The sequence below is a fragment of the Oncorhynchus masou genome, chromosome 10, assembly GCF_036934945.1.
Source record: "Oncorhynchus masou masou isolate Uvic2021 chromosome 10, UVic_Omas_1.1, whole genome shotgun sequence".
NCBI lineage: Eukaryota > Metazoa > Chordata > Actinopteri > Salmoniformes > Salmonidae > Oncorhynchus > Oncorhynchus masou.
This window is the reverse complement of record NC_088221.1, coordinates 12987287-13008867: the sequence shown is the minus strand read 5'-3', so window position 1 is coordinate 13008867 and position 21581 is coordinate 12987287. Positions and strand designations below refer to the sequence as shown.

At 39.8% G+C, this 21581-nt stretch overlaps 2 protein-coding genes across 2 annotated transcripts in view; one reads left to right on the top strand and one right to left on the bottom strand.

Annotated features, from left to right (window-relative positions):
• Positions 1–11383, bottom strand: part of LOC135547160 (glycerol-3-phosphate dehydrogenase, mitochondrial-like) — a 41516-nt gene extending 30133 nt beyond the window's left edge. The window contains exons 1-6 of the mRNA XM_064975882.1: positions 11267–11383; positions 5311–5417; positions 4554–4725; positions 2303–2427; positions 1066–1163; positions 123–286 (exon numbers count right to left, since the gene is read on the bottom strand). Of these exons, the coding sequence (XP_064831954.1) occupies positions 123–286; positions 1066–1163; positions 2303–2427; positions 4554–4725; positions 5311–5412 (661 nt within the window). The 5' untranslated portion in view covers positions 5413–5417; positions 11267–11383. The remainder of the gene's footprint in view (positions 1–122; positions 287–1065; positions 1164–2302; positions 2428–4553; positions 4726–5310; positions 5418–11266) is intronic.
• A 4323-nt stretch (positions 11384–15706) lies between these two features.
• On the top strand, positions 15707–19925 carry LOC135546922 (nuclear receptor subfamily 4 group A member 2). Its single transcript, XM_064975476.1, has 6 exons — positions 15707–16576; positions 17094–17223; positions 17390–17553; positions 17942–18144; positions 18306–18484; positions 18598–19925. The coding sequence occupies exons 1-6, from the start codon at positions 15707–15709 to the stop codon at positions 18852–18854; spliced, it is 1803 nt and encodes a 600-aa protein (XP_064831548.1). The 3' UTR covers positions 18855–19925.
• Positions 19926–21581: the final 1656 nt, after the last annotated feature.

The following is a 21581-nucleotide window of genomic DNA, read 5'->3' as shown; positions in this document are numbered from 1 at the left end:
GATTTCACTTACAAAACAGGATTCTTAGTGAAAAAAATGACTTTAAAAGGTGTAGAGTCTTTTTTTTTGCAGGACTGATTGGGTCAGTGGTTCTATATTTGGTGAAAAGGTTTGCGGCTTACCATCATAGTAGACAATGGCTCCGACCAGTTTGTCTCTCTTCAACATAGGAAAGAGCTCCAGAGCCTTGGTCTTGGTGAGGATGTAGCTGCTCTTCAAGCACTGGGCTCCAGCCACCAGGTCGTATATCTTGATCCCTGCCCAGTAGTAGGGAAGCTGCCACCACCTCACACACAGTGGAAAAGTTACAATTAAAAGGGGAGTTCCACCACTTTTTCGCCTCATGTTCAACATCTCCAGCACCATACCAGTGTCTACATATGTGAAAACGCTGCATTTCTACGTTCTGTAATCAAAAAGATCATTAGAAAAGGTCATAAGAAAGTGCCACTTGATGATGTCATCAAGTTCCGATGATTTACTATGAATCAATTAGGTGTCATTCTGTAAGTGTATTTTTGGTTCACGCTAAATAATCAAAAGATAATACATTGAGGTTTATGGACTATAATAGAATTGGGAAGGTAGGTATAAGATGTGCACTTCTGAGTGTGACGGATATAGGGTCTGTGTTGGCATGATGACTTTAGGCAGTGCATGGCAGAGCACTGGAAGCCAAACCGGTTTTCCCACACCCTTCAGTAATGAGACACACCTGTTCACTGCTTTAAATACCAGAGAAGGATCTTAAATGTCATGTGCAATTAATGCTCACGATACCAGGCATCACCAATCAAATCAAGCCCCTAAGTTCACACAAGGCTCAGAGAGCTAGGGTGAGATGGTGAGATTGTGAGCAGGTACAGGTGGACCATCAGCCATTTTACCCATACCCACAATGGGCCTCTCAGCCCCGGGTGATTGTCTTAAAGTTTATTGCCATTCAGGTGAACTTATCTCCATCTTCAAAACTTTATGTGAAAGGTTTACAGCTTCATGTGGTATTTTCGGTGGTATATGTAGTGAGAAACGATGTGAGAGGCGGAGACTGGAGGTTATTCTTACTTGTATATGGGGAGCATGATGGGTAAAAGTGCAGTCAGATGAGGGGCGATATTCAGGAGGTTGGAACGCTCATGCAGTGCTTCCTTCACCATCATATACTGGAGGAGAAAAGAAGATCAAAATGGATTACATCCAAATCAAATCAAGCTTTATTTATACAGCACATTTCAGACATGGAACGCAACGCACCGTGCTTCACAGAACAAAAATATACATTTAAAATGTTTAAGAAATTAAACAATTCCATTTATACAATTTAAAAATGAAACAATGAGCAAAATGATACAATTAAAAACATTATCCACTTTCTGAAGACTGGTTATATTTTTTCTCTCTCAATGCCTAATGCGGTAGTGCTGAGGTCACACAAGAAAAAAATACTGAACTACACTGACTCCTATCAGAGTAGCTAACAGAACCATTAAGTGTGAATAAATAGACATTTAACCCCTTAATCCTAATGGCGTGCTATGAAATACAGTAACATCAGGTTCATTGTATTTCTTTAACAGATATACAGTATACATGGGTAATGTCTTCTTAAGTGAGGGACTTAAATGGTATAATGGTGATTAATCATTTACTAGGCAGAAACGTGTAAATGTTATTGTTATCATGGATGACCAAAGTGGCCGGCCCAAAGCAAATATGGAATGAATTGCCTTAATTTGCTTTCCATTTCCTCGCTGGCTGGTAGAGTAGGTGAGGAGTCTGTACTTTGCTGCACTGCTTCTGACTTTGCAGTTATGTTTCCTGCAATCACACTAATTGGCCCCTTCTCCAGCTCACCTCCAAGGCCCCAGCATGTTCAAACAGATAGGAAAAAAAGACTTTAAAAAAAACCACACAGCCCTAAAATAATGAGATTCTTCAAGTGCTCTGAAATGTAACAGAAAACTGTGACATTTGAGTTCGAACCTGGATGACTCTTCTTAACAATAAACAGACAAAAGAAGGCCCAAATGCTTTATTCCTCCCATTACTCTATAAATTTCCTGTATTAGCCTAATTCCCGTCTTGATCATGACAGGGGCGCTAGCTACTCCTTCCTCTCTTTCCCAGTTGTAGGAATTCTTTGAAATAACTTAGAAAATCATAGGCACTCACTCAAGGCAAGCATGTCAAGACCTTTTTTTGAATGAAAAATGATTCCAGATGGTAAATAAAGCAATATGACCAGACGGACCAGGAATTCACCGGATAAGTGTCAGCTGCAGAGAAAAAATGAGGCATTTACCTGTTCGTAATCTAATTTCACAATGGCTTTCTGTAGATATCGGACTCCTCCGTGAATGAGCTTGGTGCTCCGGCTGCTGGTCCCAGATGAGAAATCGTTTCGCTCCACCAGGGCAGTTTTAAGATCTGACGGCGGGGAAGGGAACCGAGGCAACAGATCAACGGCAAGCTGAGATTTGGCTACTTATTGTCCCAAATGTTTAGAATACATCACACATTATGTTCATATGCATGGACTACTGCTGTAATAATGGATGATGGGGGAAATATTGTGCAGGCATACATATTCCATTGGGTAAAAACTGCAAACATTTTCATTACACCGACTGTATGATAACAATTCAAGGACCTAACAAGTAAAACATGTAATAAAAAAAACTGTACAAATCACTTCACTTAATCATGTTTTTGTAATTATATTGTTATCAAAAAGGAGAGTATATTGGAGGATAAATTGTCTTGACTTCCAGAGAATTCATTAACATTGAAACTGCTCCTCACTCCCACCATTAGAGGCTTGTTTGCTGTCCCTGACAGAAAGACACCGTAAATCCCAATTTTGAAAGAAAAAAAAGGGAAAATAAATGTGGATTAGGAAAGGGGGATATGGCGGGGGTTTACAAAACCCCTGCTATTTCACCATTAGACCGTCAAATCGATAAAGGAGAAAAACAGCTTAAAGAAACCTCTAACCAAGTTTCATGTTTTAATGGCACATGCACAAGTACAGTGAAATGCCTTTCCTTGTAAAATCATAACCCAACAATGCACACAAGAAATAAGAATTGGAAGTATGAAATACACTATAAAGTAAGTAAGACAAAGGAGATGATTGTGGACTACAGGAAAAGGAGGGCCGAACACACCCCCGTTCACATTGAAGGGACTGTAGTGGAGCAGGTTGAGAGTTTCAAGGTCCTTGGTGTCCACATCACCAACAAACTATCATGGTCCAAACACACCAAGAAAGTCATGAAGAGGGCACGACAAAGCCTATTTCCCCTCAGGAGACTGAAAAGATTTGGCACAGGCCCCAAGATCCTCAAATAGTTATACAGCTGCACCTTCGAGAGCATCCTGACCAGTTGCATCAGCGCCTGCTATGGCAACTGCTCGGCATCCAACATTAATAAGGCGCTAGAGGGTAGTGCGTACAGTCCAGTACATCACTGAAGCCAAGCCTCCTGCCATCCAGAACTTATATACCAGGCGGTGTCAGAGTAAGGCCCCAAAAAATTGTCAAAGACTCCAGTCATCCAAGCCATAGACTGTTCTCTCTGCTACCGCACTGTAAGTGGTACCGGAGCGTCAAGTCTAGGTCCAAAAGGCTCCTTAACAGCTTCTACCCTCAAGCCATAAGACTGCTGAACAATTAATAAAATTACCACACAGACTTAAAAAAAAAAAAAAGTTTAATTTTTAATTTTAGTTTATTTAGTAAACATTTTCTTAACTCGATTTTCTTAAACTGCATTGTTGGTTAAAGGCTTGTAAGTAAGCATACTATATACAGGAAATATTTGAAAAGTCAGTTCAGATACCATATTTACATGTGCAGGGATACTGGAGCAGCATAGATAATTGATTAGGATGTAATGGTAACCGCAAGACGAACCCTCATCAGGGGAATGAAAGAGACATCTTTCAATTTTTGGTGATTGGACTCTTAGTTTTTTCCAGGGAAAAGAATCCTAGCTATTCAATCCTAGCTATTCTGGAGTTCCAGCCTCCGTAGCTGGCTTCTGAAGCTCCTTACAGGCTGAACCCCAGGGAGATGGCTTGGAGGCAGCTTCTGCACCATGACTAGAAGGTTATGCAACATCAGGACAGAGAATATCCTCCCGATGCTGTGAGGGGGGACCGGAACAAAAGTGTACAGCAGCTCAAAGTCCTTACTAAATGCGGATTCAAACTGCAGCTGTTGTGAAAGCTGAATAAAGGGGATTCATCAGAATTTGAGAGAGAAAAATGTGTGAGACTAATCAAAATAGTTTTGCCTTAATAGTTTGTGATATCCACAATGAAGTGGTCATAGTTTATGTACAGCAATCAGCCAATTTCACTATGTTTCTTAGCAGTTATTTTACAGAGATTAGTCATTCCATGAGCCCAGAGTATTGTTTGTTGGTGATATTCTAAAACATGATGATAGAAATGATCCACATGCAAAAGACATGCAGGGGAAAGGACAGTTAAAGCTTTCGGAACAACTGATAGACTGCAAGTGACAAAGACTGCAAAAGGCAACTTACCCCGTGTCACAGCGTCCAAGGCACAACCTGAGCCCGTGGCTCCTCCCCCTACAACGAGAACATCAAACTCCTGGGTGGTGCGTAAAGCCGTTAGCTGGGCTTGCCTGGACGGGAGCTCATCTTGGAAGGCCATGTTCACCTGTTCAACCGCCTCCACGCGCGAGAGTCGGGCCTAGACCATCCACGCAAACAAACCAGTCATCCATTTCATTGTCATATGACTCCAGGGGACAGTGCACATTAATAAATGTGTTTCATTATTATGCACGTCTTCACATTCTTTATGATGGATTTAGGAAAAAAGAAACCAGGCATTTTCTGTGGGGGAAAAAAACTCAGACCCTACCAAGGAATAAAAAACAATAAATCACATGCTAATTTATTACAATCTCCCTACTACCCCACCCCATTTCAAAATATTGTCCATCTAGATTAATGGCAAAATCTGCATGCTACATGCAAATATGTTAAGCTAAGATGGTAAAGTACAATAAAAGAGCATTACACCAAACAAAAATTAAGTAAAGTAGTCTATTAGGAGGGAATGGATTAACCTGCCCAAACCATCTGCTGATAACTGGGCCTAATCTACACATAAACGTTTTAATACATCAAGAAATTGAGATCCACAAGGACAAACATCACCAAGGTCACCAAAAAGTAAGCTGATTTCTGCACATACTGTATTTGACCTGGCTGACATGCAGTCTTCAAGTTTCACTGTAGCATCTCAACAATGTGGACGCTAGAGGCTCACCTGTCTTTTCCTGTATTCGGTCAGCTGTGTAAGGCCATAAAAGGCTACCAAGCCTCCACTTGCTACGGCAGCAGTTCCTTTGACTGCCTTTCGGATCGCCATGCCGCCTGTAAGACAAAATACAACTGGAACTGAGAAAAACACACATCACTAGTCATGATACTAATCTGCATTTGAAAGCAGTTGGTATTAACATACCCCTTCATTTTTTGCTTGTTCAGTTTGCTCAAAGTTCAGGAAGTTGCTCTCAAGGGCGTTAGCGTTGTGTTGGCTAATGTAACCTGACTAACAGTGGTGGTTTGGTGTGTGACTTTTTCCTGAAACCATCAATCTCAACCAGAGCCTAGCCCAGGGATAATAACTAGATTCAGCCACAGGCCAATTTTTTCTTGAGTGAAGGGTCAGTGGGACAGAACATAATAGAAAATATTTGGAGACTGCAAATTGACCGCAAAAGCCCCAACAGATATACAGTTGAAGTCGGAAGTTTACATACACTTATGTTGGAGTCATTAAAACTCGTTTTCAACCACTCCACAAATTTCTTGTTAACAAACTATAGTTTTGGCAAGTCGGTTAGGACATCTACTTTGTGCATGACACAAGTAATTTTTCCAACAATTGTTTACAGACAGATTATTTCACTTATAATTCACAGTATCACAATTCCAGTGGGTCAGAAGTTGACATACACTAAGTTGACTGTGCCTTTACACAGCTTGGAAAATTCCAGAAAATGATGCCATGGCTTTAGAAGCTTCTGATAGACTAATTGACATCATTTGAGTCCTGTGGATGTATTTCAAGGCCTACCTTCAAACTCAGTGCCTTTTTGCTTGACATAATGGGAAAATCAAAAGAAGTTAGCCAAGACCTCAGAAAAAAAATGTAGACCTCCACAAGTCTGGTTCATCCTTGGGAGCAATTTCCAAATGCCTGAAGGTACCAAGTTCATCTGTACAAACAATAGGACGCAAGTATAAACACCATGGGACCAGGCAGCCGTCATACTGCTCAGGAAGGAGACGCGTTCCGACTCCTAGAAATGAATGTACATTGGTGCGAAAAGTGCAAATCAATCCCAGAACAACAGCAAAGGATCTTGTGAAGATGCTGGAGAAAACAGCTACAAAAGTATCTATATCCACAGTAAAATGAGTCCTATATCAACATAACCTGAAAGGCCGCTCAACAAGGAAGAAGCCACTGCTCCAAAACAGCCATAAAAAAGCCAGAAAAGGTTTGCAACTGCACATGGGGACGAAGATCGTACTTTTTGGAGAAATGTCCTCTGGTCTGATGAAACAAAAATAGAACTGTTTGGCCATAATGACCCTCGTTATGTCTGGATGAAAAATGGGGAGGCTTGCAGAACCGAAGAACACCATCCCAACCGTGAAGCACGGGGGTGCTTAGCTGGTGCACTTCACAAAATAGATGACATCATGAGGAGGGAAAATTATGAGGATATATTGAAGCAACATATCAAGACATCAGTTAGGGAGTTAACTATTGGTCGCAAATGGGTCTTCCAAATGGACAATGACCCCATGCATTCTTCCAAAGATGTGGCAAAATGGCTTATGGACAACAACGTCAAGGTATTTGAGTGGCCATCACAAAGCCCTGACCTCAATCCTATAGAACATTTGTGGGCAGAACTGAAAAAGCATGTATGAGCAAGGAGGCCTACAAACCTGACTCAGTTACACCAGCTCTGTCTAGAAGAATGGGCCAAAATTCACTCAACTTATTGTGGGAAACTTGTGGAAGGCTACCTGAAACAACTGACCTAAGTTAAACAATTTAAAGGCAATGCTACACTCAATTAGTATTTGGTATGTAAACTTCTGACCCACTGGGAATGTGATGAAAGAAATAAAAGCTGAAATAAATCATTCTCTCTACTATTATTCTGACATTTCACATTATTAAAATAAAGTGGTGACCCTAACTGACCTAAAACAGGGAATTTTTACTTGGATTAAATGTCAGGAATTGTGAAAAACTGAGTTTAAATGTAGTTGGCTAAGGTGTATGTAAACTTCCAACTTCAACTGTATTTGAGTAAAACATAATACTTTCAAACATTGCTTACATTTCTGTATGATCACATACACTGAGTGTACAAAACATTAGGAACACCTGCTCTTTCTGTGACATAGACTGACCAGGTGAATACAGGTGAAAGCTATGATCCCTTGTTCATGTCACTTGTTAAATCCACTTCAATCGGTGTAGATGAAGGGAAGGAAACAGGTTAAAGGAGGATTTTTAAGCCTTGAGACAATTGGATTATGTCTGTGCCATTCAGAGGGTAAATGGGCAAGACAAAAGCATTAAGTACCTTTGAACGGGGTATGGTAATAGGTGCCAGGCGCACCGGTTTGTGTCAAGATCTGCAATGCTGCTGGGTTTTTCATGCTCAACAGTTTCCCGTGTGTTTCAAGAATGGTCCACCACCCAAAGGACATCCAGCCAACTTGACACAACTGTGGGAAACAATGGGCCAGCATCCCTGTGGAACGCTTTCAACACCTTGTAGAGTCCATTGTTTTGTATACTCAGTGTACAGTATATCTTAATTATGCGTGGGAATACTTTGGAACATAATTTTTAAATAACTTGGAGCTGATTTGCTCGTGTTTTTAAGGTCTTTTATGTCCAAAAATAAAAAAAATATATTATTGTTTTTTGCTCAGAAAACTTGGGTGGCCAAGTACAGTTGGGGAAACCTGGCCTAGCCTATTCAACTGTTGCCAGGATAGCCACCTCATCAGCACCACAAGTTGGAGCACAGGCACAAGGCGAGAAAATCCGGCCATCCAACTGCTTAAGGAGAAAGCCATACAGTTTATACAAAACTTGAGCCAATTCCCTCATCCATTCCAGGAGACTTTAGAAGGACTGAAATGGAATCACAGCAAATTATGAAGCAAAGATGGAATAACAGTAAACAGTGGCAAGTGGCTCAGTCAGAGACAATGTTGCCTCATGGTTTCCTCTATTTCTGGTTCAAATATGGATCAATTAGAATGAGTTCATTGAATAATAGAAAGATGATTTAAGACGGAGTAAGACAAAATCGCATCTAACAAAAATCTATTTGAAATACAAGTAGATAAACTGGCCTAAAACATGCTAGACCTAAATTCATACAAAGCGTAACAATGAGATTTAGGCTAGGCCTAACTTTGCCTGTTTGGATCCCCTTGTCTTCCACGATGATTAGGCAAGCTAGATTAATCATCAAAACAAGCTTGGTTTCCCTGATTTTCACTCGAGCACAATCCAACAGGCAATTGATTGTGGCATCAAGGCCACCTGCAGCTTCAAAATACATTTTGAGAAAGAAAAAAGGGGGGGGGGCACCCCAACTAGGAAATATTGGCCCACGACATGAATATGCAGGCACTCAATACCAGCAGTGTCATTACTAATGTTGCTGCCAATTACAGAGCATGTCATGACACTGTGATTCATGAATATTCATCACTGACGGATATAAAGGCAGTACTATGCAAAGGCCTCTATCCCCATTTTACTGTCGCAATGTGAATGGTGAACGGGTACCTCCATCATACCATGGCGGCACCTTCCAGCTGCAAGACAAGCTGTTCCATAAGGCATTGCTAGTTAACAGTATGTTATATAAAGGTGTATTAAAGTGATTAAGTGCTCCCTGGCTCTAAAGAGTAGGCATTAAAGCATATTAAGTAGACATTTAAGCTTGCAAAATGGGAATGTAGAAATGGAAAAAAGACATAGCGCAATGGAATGCCTTCAGGGCGAGACTGCTAGGAAAGTTGAGATTCCATCCAGTCAATGTCATGAGGTTGGTCAGTTCTATCAACAAATAAATCAAATAGCCTACTGTGGCAACTTGTTATCCCCTGAGGTACTAAACTAGCCTAAATCCATGTATCAGTATGCAACCAAATCCGTTATCCTGGTTAACAATGAGTGACCTGAAACATTGCATCGTAGTAACAAAGGCAGATACTGGGTAATACTGCCAGTGATTGTTATTACATCAATAGGTTACCTGGGTCAATCCACAAAAAGAGTGCCTTTTGCATTCCTGTAGAAATGGTGCACCAATATTGAATGTATACGTATGTTATATTAAATTAAGTGCCCTTTAATATAGAATAAAGATTTGCTAAAGTGCCAAATTCAGCATTTTGACATGCCCCCCTCGGTGCACCCTCTATGACTTCTAGGGATATTTTAACCCACTTTAATGCCAACATTTCTCCATGTTTTCACCATCATTGTAAATAAAGCCCTAGTTATTTTGTTGTTTTGACAAAGTCCTTTTTGAAGATAATTATTTGTTTAAATGTGATTAGTGATTCATTTTCATATGTCGCTTATTTTGAGATCAACCCTGTTACGTGAACAGAACTCTCATTTTAAAATGGAGAAACTATTCCTCTTTAAATATTTTTTTTTCAAAAGAAAGCCTGAACAAAGCAGGAGAACTGGTTCTACTCTTTTTGGCAATTTTCTGGTGCTTTGTGGTGGAAAATTGAGTGGGTTGAGCTTAACCCATCAACCCTGTTATCCATAGATAGGGCTATAGGCTAGAAATGTTTTAACGTTAAACATTTTGGGGGGTGAAGTTTGCATTAAATTGCCCCTCCCTGTTGCACACAACAAGCTTCCATTCCCCCTGTTATGGTCAAACACTTAAAGAGAGACTGAATGCACTGATTCCACATGTCTCGCTGTTGCTCATTAAGAAAAAAACTGATTTCAGTCTTGGTGGTGTGGTTCGATGTGGCAGTTACTGATGTTTGTCCCCCATGAGACACCATAGGGAAAAAGGCAGTATTACTTCCTCAAAATATGATTCTAAGATAATTCAGGAAATGTGTAATTAATGTTTACATTTTTAAAGAGGTTGTAGAAGCGCAATTTTACATCTAGCTAAGGTGTTTGTAAAAAAATGCAACTTGTTTTACTTTATTTAAACAAAGTCAGATCCACTGTGCTGATGGGCTGGTTTGTCCCGTTATCTGTGTGTTCTGTGGTAGGGTTGGATAGAGGCAATCACCACAGCTGTTTATCCTGTTTTAGTGGGTACTGGGCAAGTGAGCATTGTCGAAATCAAAATCCAACCCTCAAGTAAGTCATGATGAACTCACCTACAAAACTTTGGACGAGACTGACTTTATGAACAACATTATCCTATTTACAATTTGTGGTCAATTTTGACAAAATAAACACTTTCTATCAGATAAGTTGTTTATTGTCTTCAGTTTGCTTTAATAGGCATTTACTAGTCTATTTTTATTCAACCCCTTGGGATGGGAAATGTGTTTTTTTATTAAGTGGAACTTGCTCTTCATGACTGAATTTTACAATTAGGTGAAATCAAACCAAGTTACAATTCTCAAATGTGAATGACCCACCTACCCATGAGTTGCATGAGCAAGTTGCAACTTGTGTACTGTAGCCAATAACAACCTGACCTGTGTATCATTCTGGGTGGACTGGACATCCATGCATTTTCATACTAGCTAGTAAATGTAGGCCTGCTACTGAGAAGCAATCATTATCATCATGATCAATTTAGCTAGCTTTGGTCCACGAATAGTGGCCGGTTAATTAGGCTACTAGCTAGCTAGCCATAATAAACAAATGGTTTATTTAGGTAGCTATTATTTAACACTGACATGGTTGTTATGACAGGGCAGGGCAGTTGCTGTATCTAGGCTACTTGAGTAGTATTTCTACTCTAGTGAATGCAGTCTCCCTAGCTAACGTTAGATCGAGCTAAGTGCCATGACATCTTGACCGACATAAGTCGTCACCTCGTAGCCTAAATGTTACTTAGCTGAGCTGGCTACGGTAGCCAGTTAGCAAGAGAAAACCACAGGCTCAGAATGCATGCAAAATAAGATGGCTCGGAATCTCTGGGCGCATTCTGACATGCATGCCGGGGACTTACAGTTCTTCCGATGTCTCTGGCAGCTATCAACCTGCACAGACCCCCGGATCAATGACTGCAGAGCGTGAAAACAACGACTTGACAGTCAGATAGGCGTCTGGTTGCTAGCAACAACCTCTTGGCAGTCGAACCAGGAAGTAGATTAATATGATGAACAGCACAGTAAACCAATCAAAATAGAGATAAGAGAGTCTTGTCCAATCATGATCAAACCTATTTTATCTTGGAGCTAAACTGCGCAACCCTTGCCTGTGATCTATTTGTGGCAGAGGCCGGTTTAGCAGATGCTGACCTTGTCAGGGCTAGAATACCCTGTCCATAACAATGATGCATATAAACCCTGGATAGATAATGCTATGTTTTGGCCATGGAGCAGATTTGAAGTCTCTGGTCGGCCATATTGGCACTCCTCAGAAAAGCAGTCCTCATAGGAATGAATGGAATTCTACATTATTTCATTTGAATGTTTCAAGGACAGAATTACATGTATTTAAGTGTGTTTGTTGTTGTAGTGGGTTAAGGTACATTAGTACTTATAATTAGAATTCAAGCTAAAATTTTGTATATATTTTTTCATTATTTATTTTCGTGTTTAATTTAAAAGTTTGCATTAAAGTGTCTGTAATAGAATAACGGTGGCAAAAACAAATGTACACGTTAGTAAATACATTTATATAATTTCTAAATATTCTATACAAAGGTGGGGGAATGCCAAGATGGTGGCACAGTGGCTTCAAAACAGCGCCCCCTGTAAGTCCTCTAGTGTATATATAAACTATTGGTCCATAAGCATTCATGATGGTTCTTGGACAGCACTTATTTCAGCACCTTGGACAGATCACTTTTTTTTACTGTCTATGACAACACATCTTTTTCAGCACCATGGACAGTAAAAATGTTTTTATAGTCAGTCCATGGACAGAACACATGCACGCACACGCCCACACATGTACGCACACACACACACACACACACACACACGCCCACAAACACACACACACAAACACACTGCACAATTATCATCTAAAGAGTCCTAATATCCTGCCGGGCCAATAAAATACAGAGTGCATTACACACACGCACGGAAACACACACACACACACATTTGACCTTGATTAGCAATGTCATTTTGAATTCCATCTACCACATATACAAATATTTTTGGGGAAATATCTTTGCTCTGATTTGATTATACATTATTAGCTCCCATCGTCCAAATGATTGTCAATTTATTGTGCATATAAATGAGGTGCTTTGTTATTCCACAGTAAAATGGGCAATTAAACTGCTAATTGTATTTCCATTCTAAACTTTAATTGGTAAATGGATAACAGTAGATTAAGGAATAGCAGTAGCTTCAGACTTTCAGGATAAAGTTGCTGGACTTTATTACTCATCCTTGTTAGGCCAATAAAACGTGATTGTTGTTATATGCTAATTAACTAAGTTGCCTTTGGTAAACGAGTCAAATGAGTCCATGATGTAAAAAAAAAATGACAATGCATATGGGAGTATCTGTATGTATAGGCAAAACCTGAAATGCTCCCATTTTGTATGGTCACTAGTGGACCTATAGGATGCCAAGCCTATGACAATTTGAGAAACTTTGCAATTGACTCACCATACAAGAACCCCTGTAATTCACTGTAACTGATGCGCCTTAGGCCAACAACAAAGATTGGAGGTATTTTTTTAATTCTGTTTTGAACACACACTTATGGCCGTCTACTTTTTCAGAGGGTAGATTGACTGAGAGGTAGAGACCATCCAGTTTTGCCAAGCACTTCATGCAACACTGTTTCAAAACCATTGATCTGATGAACCGAGTCACATTCAGGATCTAGGCCTAGGCTAACAACTCCTCAAATTCCACTGAGCAAGTATAGCGAAGTCTGCATTTACAAAACACTAGATTTTCCATGTCAGTATGGGAGATTGTTATATACGCTCCTGAAGTGTTATGCTGTAGCCTTAGTTCGTTCAAATCAGAGATAAATATGGATTGGATGATCTATGGATGATGAACAATAGTGTCCTCTAGAGGTGGGTGCAACCATGAAGTGTTGTTAGGGTTCTCTCCCCAACGTCCACTATGTTATGACTACATGGGACAGAGCTCACTGATCATGGACTATGTGTGTTCATAATTCCACGGAAATATGGACTTAAGTGAGCAAATAGGCAAGTATTAGACCATTGAATTGTTGGCTTAGGCCAAATCATTTTTCTTCCAATGCTGCATAAATTTGTCCCAGAATATTCACACCCAATCATTTGCCTCTGTGGCAGATCCATGCTTTTAAAATAAACAGTCTTGGGAAAAAAGTGAGTAAGCCTATAATGGATACACGTGCAGGTGTAAGCTAAAGACCAGTAATATTGTTACAATACAATAACAATACGGCCAGGACTATTTCTGGAGGTCTGTTGACTGCGTCAAAGCCTGCGTTGTCTGCGTCACTCTCCATTCTGTGCTCTCACTATCGCGTTTCCCTTCCTCGATCAAATTGGCTCAGCCAGAAGAACTGACTCTACACACTAAATAATGAGCCCTGCCCACCCCATAGTCTGCTCAAGAGCAGCAAAGAACATGACTGACGGCATGTGAAAAAACTAGGCCACACGCCCACGCGATTAAGAGGTCTAAATTTGGAGTCCAATTGAAATCTATTAGTTGATTTTAAAGATAGACAGGGATAATATTGACCCACCGTCCATTATTTAACCAAACAAAGTTGTGAACCACTATTAATATGACAAGCCTGGATAAACAAATCACAGCCAATGAAACATTATTGAATGTTGAGCGAATATTCCACTCGTCAAAAACGGCCTATATTATAGACTACTGTGCTTAAGACTGACACATACTCACACGTTGCAAAATAGCTTTACCCGTCAAAATCGTGTAAACCTATGTGGCCTGCTGTGCGTCTTTCCTAGGCTATTTGAACACCTTGCTGCTGCTGCTTCGAAACACGTAAGATGAGACACCTGGTAGAGGCTGAGAATGACGCTCAGTCTAAACACAATTGCACAGTTAAGCTTTACTTGAATATAAATGTTTAAATGTTTAAATGTTCAAATGTTTAAATAACGCGGTTTCCCCGTAGAAATAAGGTTTTCCAATACTTTTTATGGTTATAATCAATAAAAGAGAGTAGTCCCAGGTACACATGTACACAGACTATGCAACGGACTCATCATGTTGGCTGGACCATGTTCCAAAAGGGATTGGTGCATGTCACTGGCGACGCAGATGACGTTGATATTTGAAACACGTGGGCTGTGGTGCGAAGAGCTCACATAAACAAAGGCACATTGGCAGACCCGGTAGTCGAAGGTTGTATCGCGCGCAGTGCTCTGAGGAAGTCATACAGATTGGTTGGTTGGTATTGTAGGCTGTACTGTCGCTCACGCTTTGGAGCTTTTTACAGAATTGAAAAGCACTATCTACATGCTTTATGCATGGATTGACAACCACGATTCTGACGTGAAAGAAGGTAGGTTGATTTATTTGAATAAGTGGTATGTTTTTTTTAATAAGCGTTATGTGTTGTGACATCTTACTTCTTTTTAAAAATTGATTGGGAGTCATCAAACCAGTTTTACTTGTAACAGTTTATTTCTCACGTATTGTGTCATGTTGAGAATTGTTACTTTGCACATTGGGAGTGGTACTTACGGGTTGAGAATTGTTACATTTTACAATGAATGTGCAACATTACTTTGGAAAGGAGACGTGGAGAAAGTCATCGACGTCAATGCCGTGGAGGGTGGATGTTCAGCGACATTTAAACTTCGAATTTCTTCATTCAAAATGTCATGCGTGTGTATAGACTATAACAGGCAACTACGAAGCAGTGTGTGATTTTAAAGCTCATCCATATGGTCTTATAATTGACCTTTTGTCATTTAGGCTATATTGTAGGGCAGGCTGTGAGGCCAACATAAGTAAAAGCATAGGGAAAATGTCGGAAAATTGTGCTTATTAATTGCCTAACTTGTTTCTTGTGAATTGTTGGAGCATTGACTTATCTGATGGTATTGCGTTTTCTAGATGAATATAAGTTAAATGTATCTATTTCATTAGTGGACGATTCCAGAAAAGAGACACTTTCTTGAATCCTGACCCCATACTCCTCCAGACAACATTATCAATTTCAAGTGTCACCGAAAAACAGTCTCAAGACTAAAGGTAGGAAAGCTTATTATACAGTCTATAATAAAAAATTAAAAAAGATTATGAATAAATCTCATGAAGTTCACTGTTCCCGATTGCCCGATTAAAACATGCGACTAAATAAGTTATCTGAACATCAGATCCGGATCAGATTTTTTTTATAATACTTGTTATTTTGTAGATTATATGGAATGTCTATACTTTGTAGCTTGCAAATGGGTTTGAACATGAACATGTTGCCACTTTCGTTTTCAGCCATGCCCTGCGTTCAGGCTCAGTATGGGTCATCACCGCAAGGAGCCAGTCCCGCTTCTCAGAGCTACAGCTACCACACCGCTGGAGAATACAGCTGCGACTTCTTAACACCTGAGTTTGTTAAGTTTAGTATGGACCTGACCAACACTGAGATCACAGCTACTACTTCTCTCCCTAGTTTCAGCACGTTCATGGACAACTATAGCACCAGTTACGACGTTAAACCGCCCTGTCTATATCAAATGCCGCATTCTGGAGAGCAGTCCTCCATCAAAGTCGAGGACGTCCAGATGCACAGCTATCATCAGCAGAGCCATTTGCCAGCTCAGTCGGAAGAGATGATGGTCCACTCCGGCTCTATGTACTTCAAACCCTCCTCGCCTCATGCCCCAACCACACCAAACTTCCAGGTTCAGCCCAATCACATGTGGGAGGACCCTGGGTCCCTCCACAGTTTCCACCAGAACTATGTGGCAGCGACCTCTCATATGATAGAGCAGCGCAAAAACCCGGTGTCAAGGCTGTCACTATTCTCCTTCAAACAGTCCCCTCCTGGTACCCCTGTGTCGAGTTGCCAGATGCGATTCGATGGCCCACTGCATGTCTCCATGAACCACGACAACCCAGGAGCACACCGAGGCTTAGACAGCCAGAGCTTCGCGGTACCCAGTGCTCTAAGGAAACAGGCCGGGTTAGCCTTTCCTCACTCCCTTCAGCTCGGCCATGGACACCAGTTGATGGACAGCCAAGTTCATTCGCCCCCGTCCCGAGGGTCACCATCAAACGAGGGTCTGTGCGCAGTGTGTGGGGACAACGCCGCTTGCCAGCATTATGGAGTGAGAACCTGCGAGGGTTGCAAAGGATTTTTTAAGGTGGGCGTTCGCTGATTGTGAATTATTACAATTATTCATTGTATTATCAGTCCTGTTAATTTTAGTATTGTTATTTTCACAATCCCCTTGTTATTAGTGGTGGGACTAAGCCGAGTAAACAATTATGACAACTGTAATAACTTGTGGATATCACTTTCATCACGTCATTAAAAACTGTCAGTGTTGTGAGGTCTTTTTGTGAAATTACGGTCTTGTCTGGACAAGGAAGTGCAATATTCCCCATGGTAAAATTGAATGGTCACTTTATTTCCAACCCCCGATTAAATAGCATAATCTTACATATTTAATTAGAGGTCGTCTCAGAGGGCAGTAAAAATATGAATGCCCGCGGATTTTTGTTTTTACTGAATGTCTACCTCTCCAGTTCCTCACATATATAATAGCCCAAAACGGGAAGGATGGATGTTCTGTTACATGTATGAATGTATGACAACTTTGTATTCATTTTACATGTGCTGATGTCCATGCTAAAACCCTGTTGTACTTTTCTTTGCAGCGCACTGTTCAGAAAAATGCTAAATATGTGTGTTTAGCGAACAAAAATTGTCCTGTCGATAAACGCCGAAGAAACCGTTGCCAGTACTGCCGTTTCCAGAAGTGCATGGTTGTCGGAATGGTCAAAGAGGGTAAGAACATATTGTGGTCACTTTGATTGTTTGTGTCCGTGCATGGCCATAAAACACCTGCGGTCCTGTGCGTAAAGTTTGCGCGTAACGCAAGTTTAACCTTTTACGCACAACAATCAAAGTTAAATACAAGTCTATATTTTCTCTTGTCTTCCTCTCAACACAGTTGTCCGGACTGCTAATCTAAAAGGTCGAAGAGGCCGTCTTCCCTCCAAACCTAAAAGTCCCCAAGACCCCTCACCACCCTCGCCACCTGTCAGTCTCATAAGTGCCCTTGTTAGGGCTCATGTCGATTCCAACCCGTCCATGTCTGGCTTGGACTACTCAAGAGTGAGTTTACCATTTAATTCCCTTTAACAAATTGTGTATGAACATAAACACCGTGCTGCTAATTTGTAATATTATTAGAGTAAAAATACAGCGTTTGTACAAAGCAGTGCATGTCTGGATGTATTTGATCGTGTTCGGATGTGCATTTGCCACACAATGTATCGACTTCAAATGTTTTGTGCAAGACAGGTCTGCATTCTAAACTTTGTCAGTCTTTTAAGGTGGCATATTTTACTTAAGTAAATTACTTTGAAACGGAGAACTCAATAAAATGAAGACATTAATGTAATAGTAAAAAAAGCACTCCCCTCCTAGAAATAGGCTTTGCAATTTCACGGGTAATATATTTTAAAGGACCTCATTAAGCCCTGTTGAAATTAAATTCCAGTTTCAGGCTAACCCTGACTACCAAATGAGTGGAGACGACACCCAGCACATCCAGCAGTTCTATGATCTCCTGACGGGTTCCATGGAGATTATCCGAGGTTGGGCAGAGAAGATCCCTGGGTTTTCTGATCTTCCGAAGCAGGATCAAGATCTCCTTTTCGAATCAGCCTTCCTGGAACTTTTTGTTCTGCGGCTGGCATACAGGTAAGCCTCTTCTTAATTATGAAATAACCTCGACTATAATAAAGATCAGCCCCCTTCAAGCTCTGCTGCTTTGGCTTTTATTAGCTATCCAATAATTAGGAGCCTCTTAAATCCCTATTTATTGCTCAAGGTAATTAATGACACTTTGTTATTAATTGCAGGTCCAACCCAGTGGAAGGCAAACTCATTTTTTGCAACGGGGTGGTCTTACACAGGCTGCAGTGTGTCCGAGGATTTGGGGAATGGATAGACTCGATTGTGGAGTTTTCCTCTAACCTGCAGAGCATGAACATCGACATATCAGCATTCTCCTGCATCGCCGCTCTTGCCATGGTAACAGGTGCGCAAATAGGATATACTTGAATTTAATCACTCTCCCAAATGTTACACTGTTTAAATGCATTTCTTATATTCACGTTTTGGTAATTATGTTTTATTATTTTCACATTACAGAGAGGCATGGGCTTAAGGAACCCAAAAGGGTTGAAGAACTTCAAAACAAGATAGTGAACTGCCTTAAAGACCAAGTGACATTCAATGGCGGAGGTTTGAATCGTCCGAACTACTTGTCAAAACTTTTGGGAAAGCTCCCTGAACTTCGCACCCTATGTACACAAGGTCTGCAACGTATCTTCTACTTAAAACTCGAAGACTTGGTTCCTCCGCCAGCAATAATTGACAAACTTTTCCTCGACACTCTACCTTTTTAAATAGACTGTAAAACGGACTTTTGACGAGACCTCAAAGAACTTCCACAGACTCTGTTTGAGTCAGCCTAACAGATTTGAAAGATTTTATTTCTGAATATTTGCAAGCTCCATAGTACAATCAAGGATCCACGAAATTGATATAAAGAAGAGTGAGAAAATTGGGTTCAGAAAACCAACTGATCTTCGATTTTTTTAAATGTAATTGCCAGAAATGTTGTGAGTAGCCCATGATCGACCCCACACCGGGGAAAGTCGCCAAGGCTTCTCTTGACTTAATGTGGATAATTCTCGACCAAGTGAAACACTTTCTTGCAATTCTTATTCCTTATTGTTGACTAACCATCTGCTCCATTGATAACACATACTGAGATGTAATATATTCCATTTATATATACACATATATGATAGATTATGTGATGCGTCCAAAGCGTCAATTTATAACACTTGTAAAAAGTTTGTTAATGACAAAATTTCATTTGACTTTTATGACTTGTGCCTATATGTGTTTCTGTCAGGATCCCAGAGGTGCGAAAGTATTTCGAAAAGACAACGCATGTTGTAGGTTTTTATAGGCACTGGCTGTTGAGGAGACATGTCTATATTATACATTATATACTGGACACTATGTAGTCTGCTAGATTTTATAAAGATTCGTAGTACTGGCACACCTTTTATGTATGACGCATTATGTGAAAAGTATCTCCATCTGTATAGATAAAGAGGGATCCATGGTGTTTGTAAAACTGTCAGACATTCCTTGTTTGTATGTGTTGTAAGTATTGTTGCTGTTGAATATAAACGTTTATATATTTATTATTTTATTGCCAAAAGCGACGTTAAGCATGGAGCATTTTTAAATGATTTCAAACCTTCATAATTCATGCTGAGCACGTTGTCTATGTTTTATGTCTTATAGACGTTTAGATTGTTATAATTTTACACATTTGAAAATGAAAAATTCGTCCTATATAAAATATAATTAAGTGTGCGGTACATCCTTTGCCTTCATGGTGTATTTGAGTAGGCTATTGCAATGCATTCGGTGCCGGATTCCAAACGTTTAGAGAGAAAGAGATATTTAATGTTTACAAATAAAACTTTTAAATCATTTTTCTTCCGAAACAATTTCTCTTAACTGATTTTTCTTTACAAATACAGGTGCATCCAAATGAAATTATTTAATTCAAAATTAATTGAGTGAAATATTGCTTGCTTTCCTGTAGGCATAAATATAGATTTTACGTTTTGATTAAATTCTTTCTCGGTAGCTCTATGCTGTATGGAATATTTTCAGTTTGTTCAAGGTCAGTAGAAATGAGGTGTTACTAATTAGGCTGTGATTGCAGTGAATGTTTGATTACAGTGAAATAACTTACAATTTACATGAATGCAAAAACAAAAATCGTTGATTAAAAATAGATAACCCTCAGAAATGGGCATGCTTGCTTGAAAGGTAGGCTATATGGTTTACACTCTAAGAAAAAAAGGTTCTGGATAGAACCAAAAAGGTTTCTATGCTTGCTTCATATATGGCACCCCTTAATGTTAAATAAATAACCGAATTGGTTTCCTAAAGAACTCAATAATGAACCCAATGAGTATTTTTGGTTCCGATGTTGGTTCAGTGTAGAATAACCACCGGGATCTGATCAAATAACCCTAAATAAGGGTTTATATAGAACCTTTAGGGGTGCCATATATGAAGCAAGCAATATAACCCTTTTTAGTTCTATGCTGAACCTTTTTTTCTAAGAGCGTAGGCTAGTGTTTCATTGAGGTCGGAGACTTTATTTGGATTTGTTTTGCAAGAAAATTGGGAACTCACACTAAGCAGTTTCCTAAAAGAAGGCTGAACAGTCTTGGACTCAAAATAATTGGACAAAACGTTTACATTGTTTATTAATTTCTCATATGGCGACTGGCCTGCTATTCCAAAAGATCAACAAGTGGGGACATTGAAATATCAAGAGAAGTTAAAGTGGCATGCTGATATAGCGTCAATTCTCATCATACTTTCAAATATGAAATGAATAGAATAAGTGACAGCCGAGAACATTAATACGAGATTTCCCAGTCTTTATTTATGCAACCACTTCTTACAATTTGGAACTCGGAAAAGATTATCCAGAAAGACGGGTAGACAAGGCTGCTATGAAGTAAAACAGTTCTAAAACAGTTGGATGGACGTCACATTTTGCATAATTTCTGACAGTTTGGGTTTTTCGACAAACAGTTCTGTAAAAAAAAAAAAACTACAAAACAGTAGTCCTAAATCGGATTTATTGTATACAAAATAATGGACAATGTAATTTAAAAAATAAGCGCTTTTTTGGAACGAAGTTAACAGACAAGCAGGGTGAATACTTTGGATTTATAGCGTATAGATTTAGGAAAATAACTAAATAAAGAATCCTTATTTCAATTCCACCAGTCTCAATCATTTTCATATACATGATGACTATATAATTACTGAAAATATACATTTAAGTTTAAGCTTTAGTAGAGTATTGCTTGGCCTACGCGATGTCAGAGGTGCGTAACCTTCAGCATTGAAATAGGTCTGTCATTTGTGAACTCAGAGGTTTTGTGAAGTTGTTCTGGTTATCAGTTGTTCCAGACCTGTGCAAACAAACTTCAGAGCAGTACGCCGGTACAGACTTGGACTCAAAATAATATGTCAAACAAGAAATTGCTCAAATTGAAAAGCGATAGCTTCAACTTAATTCA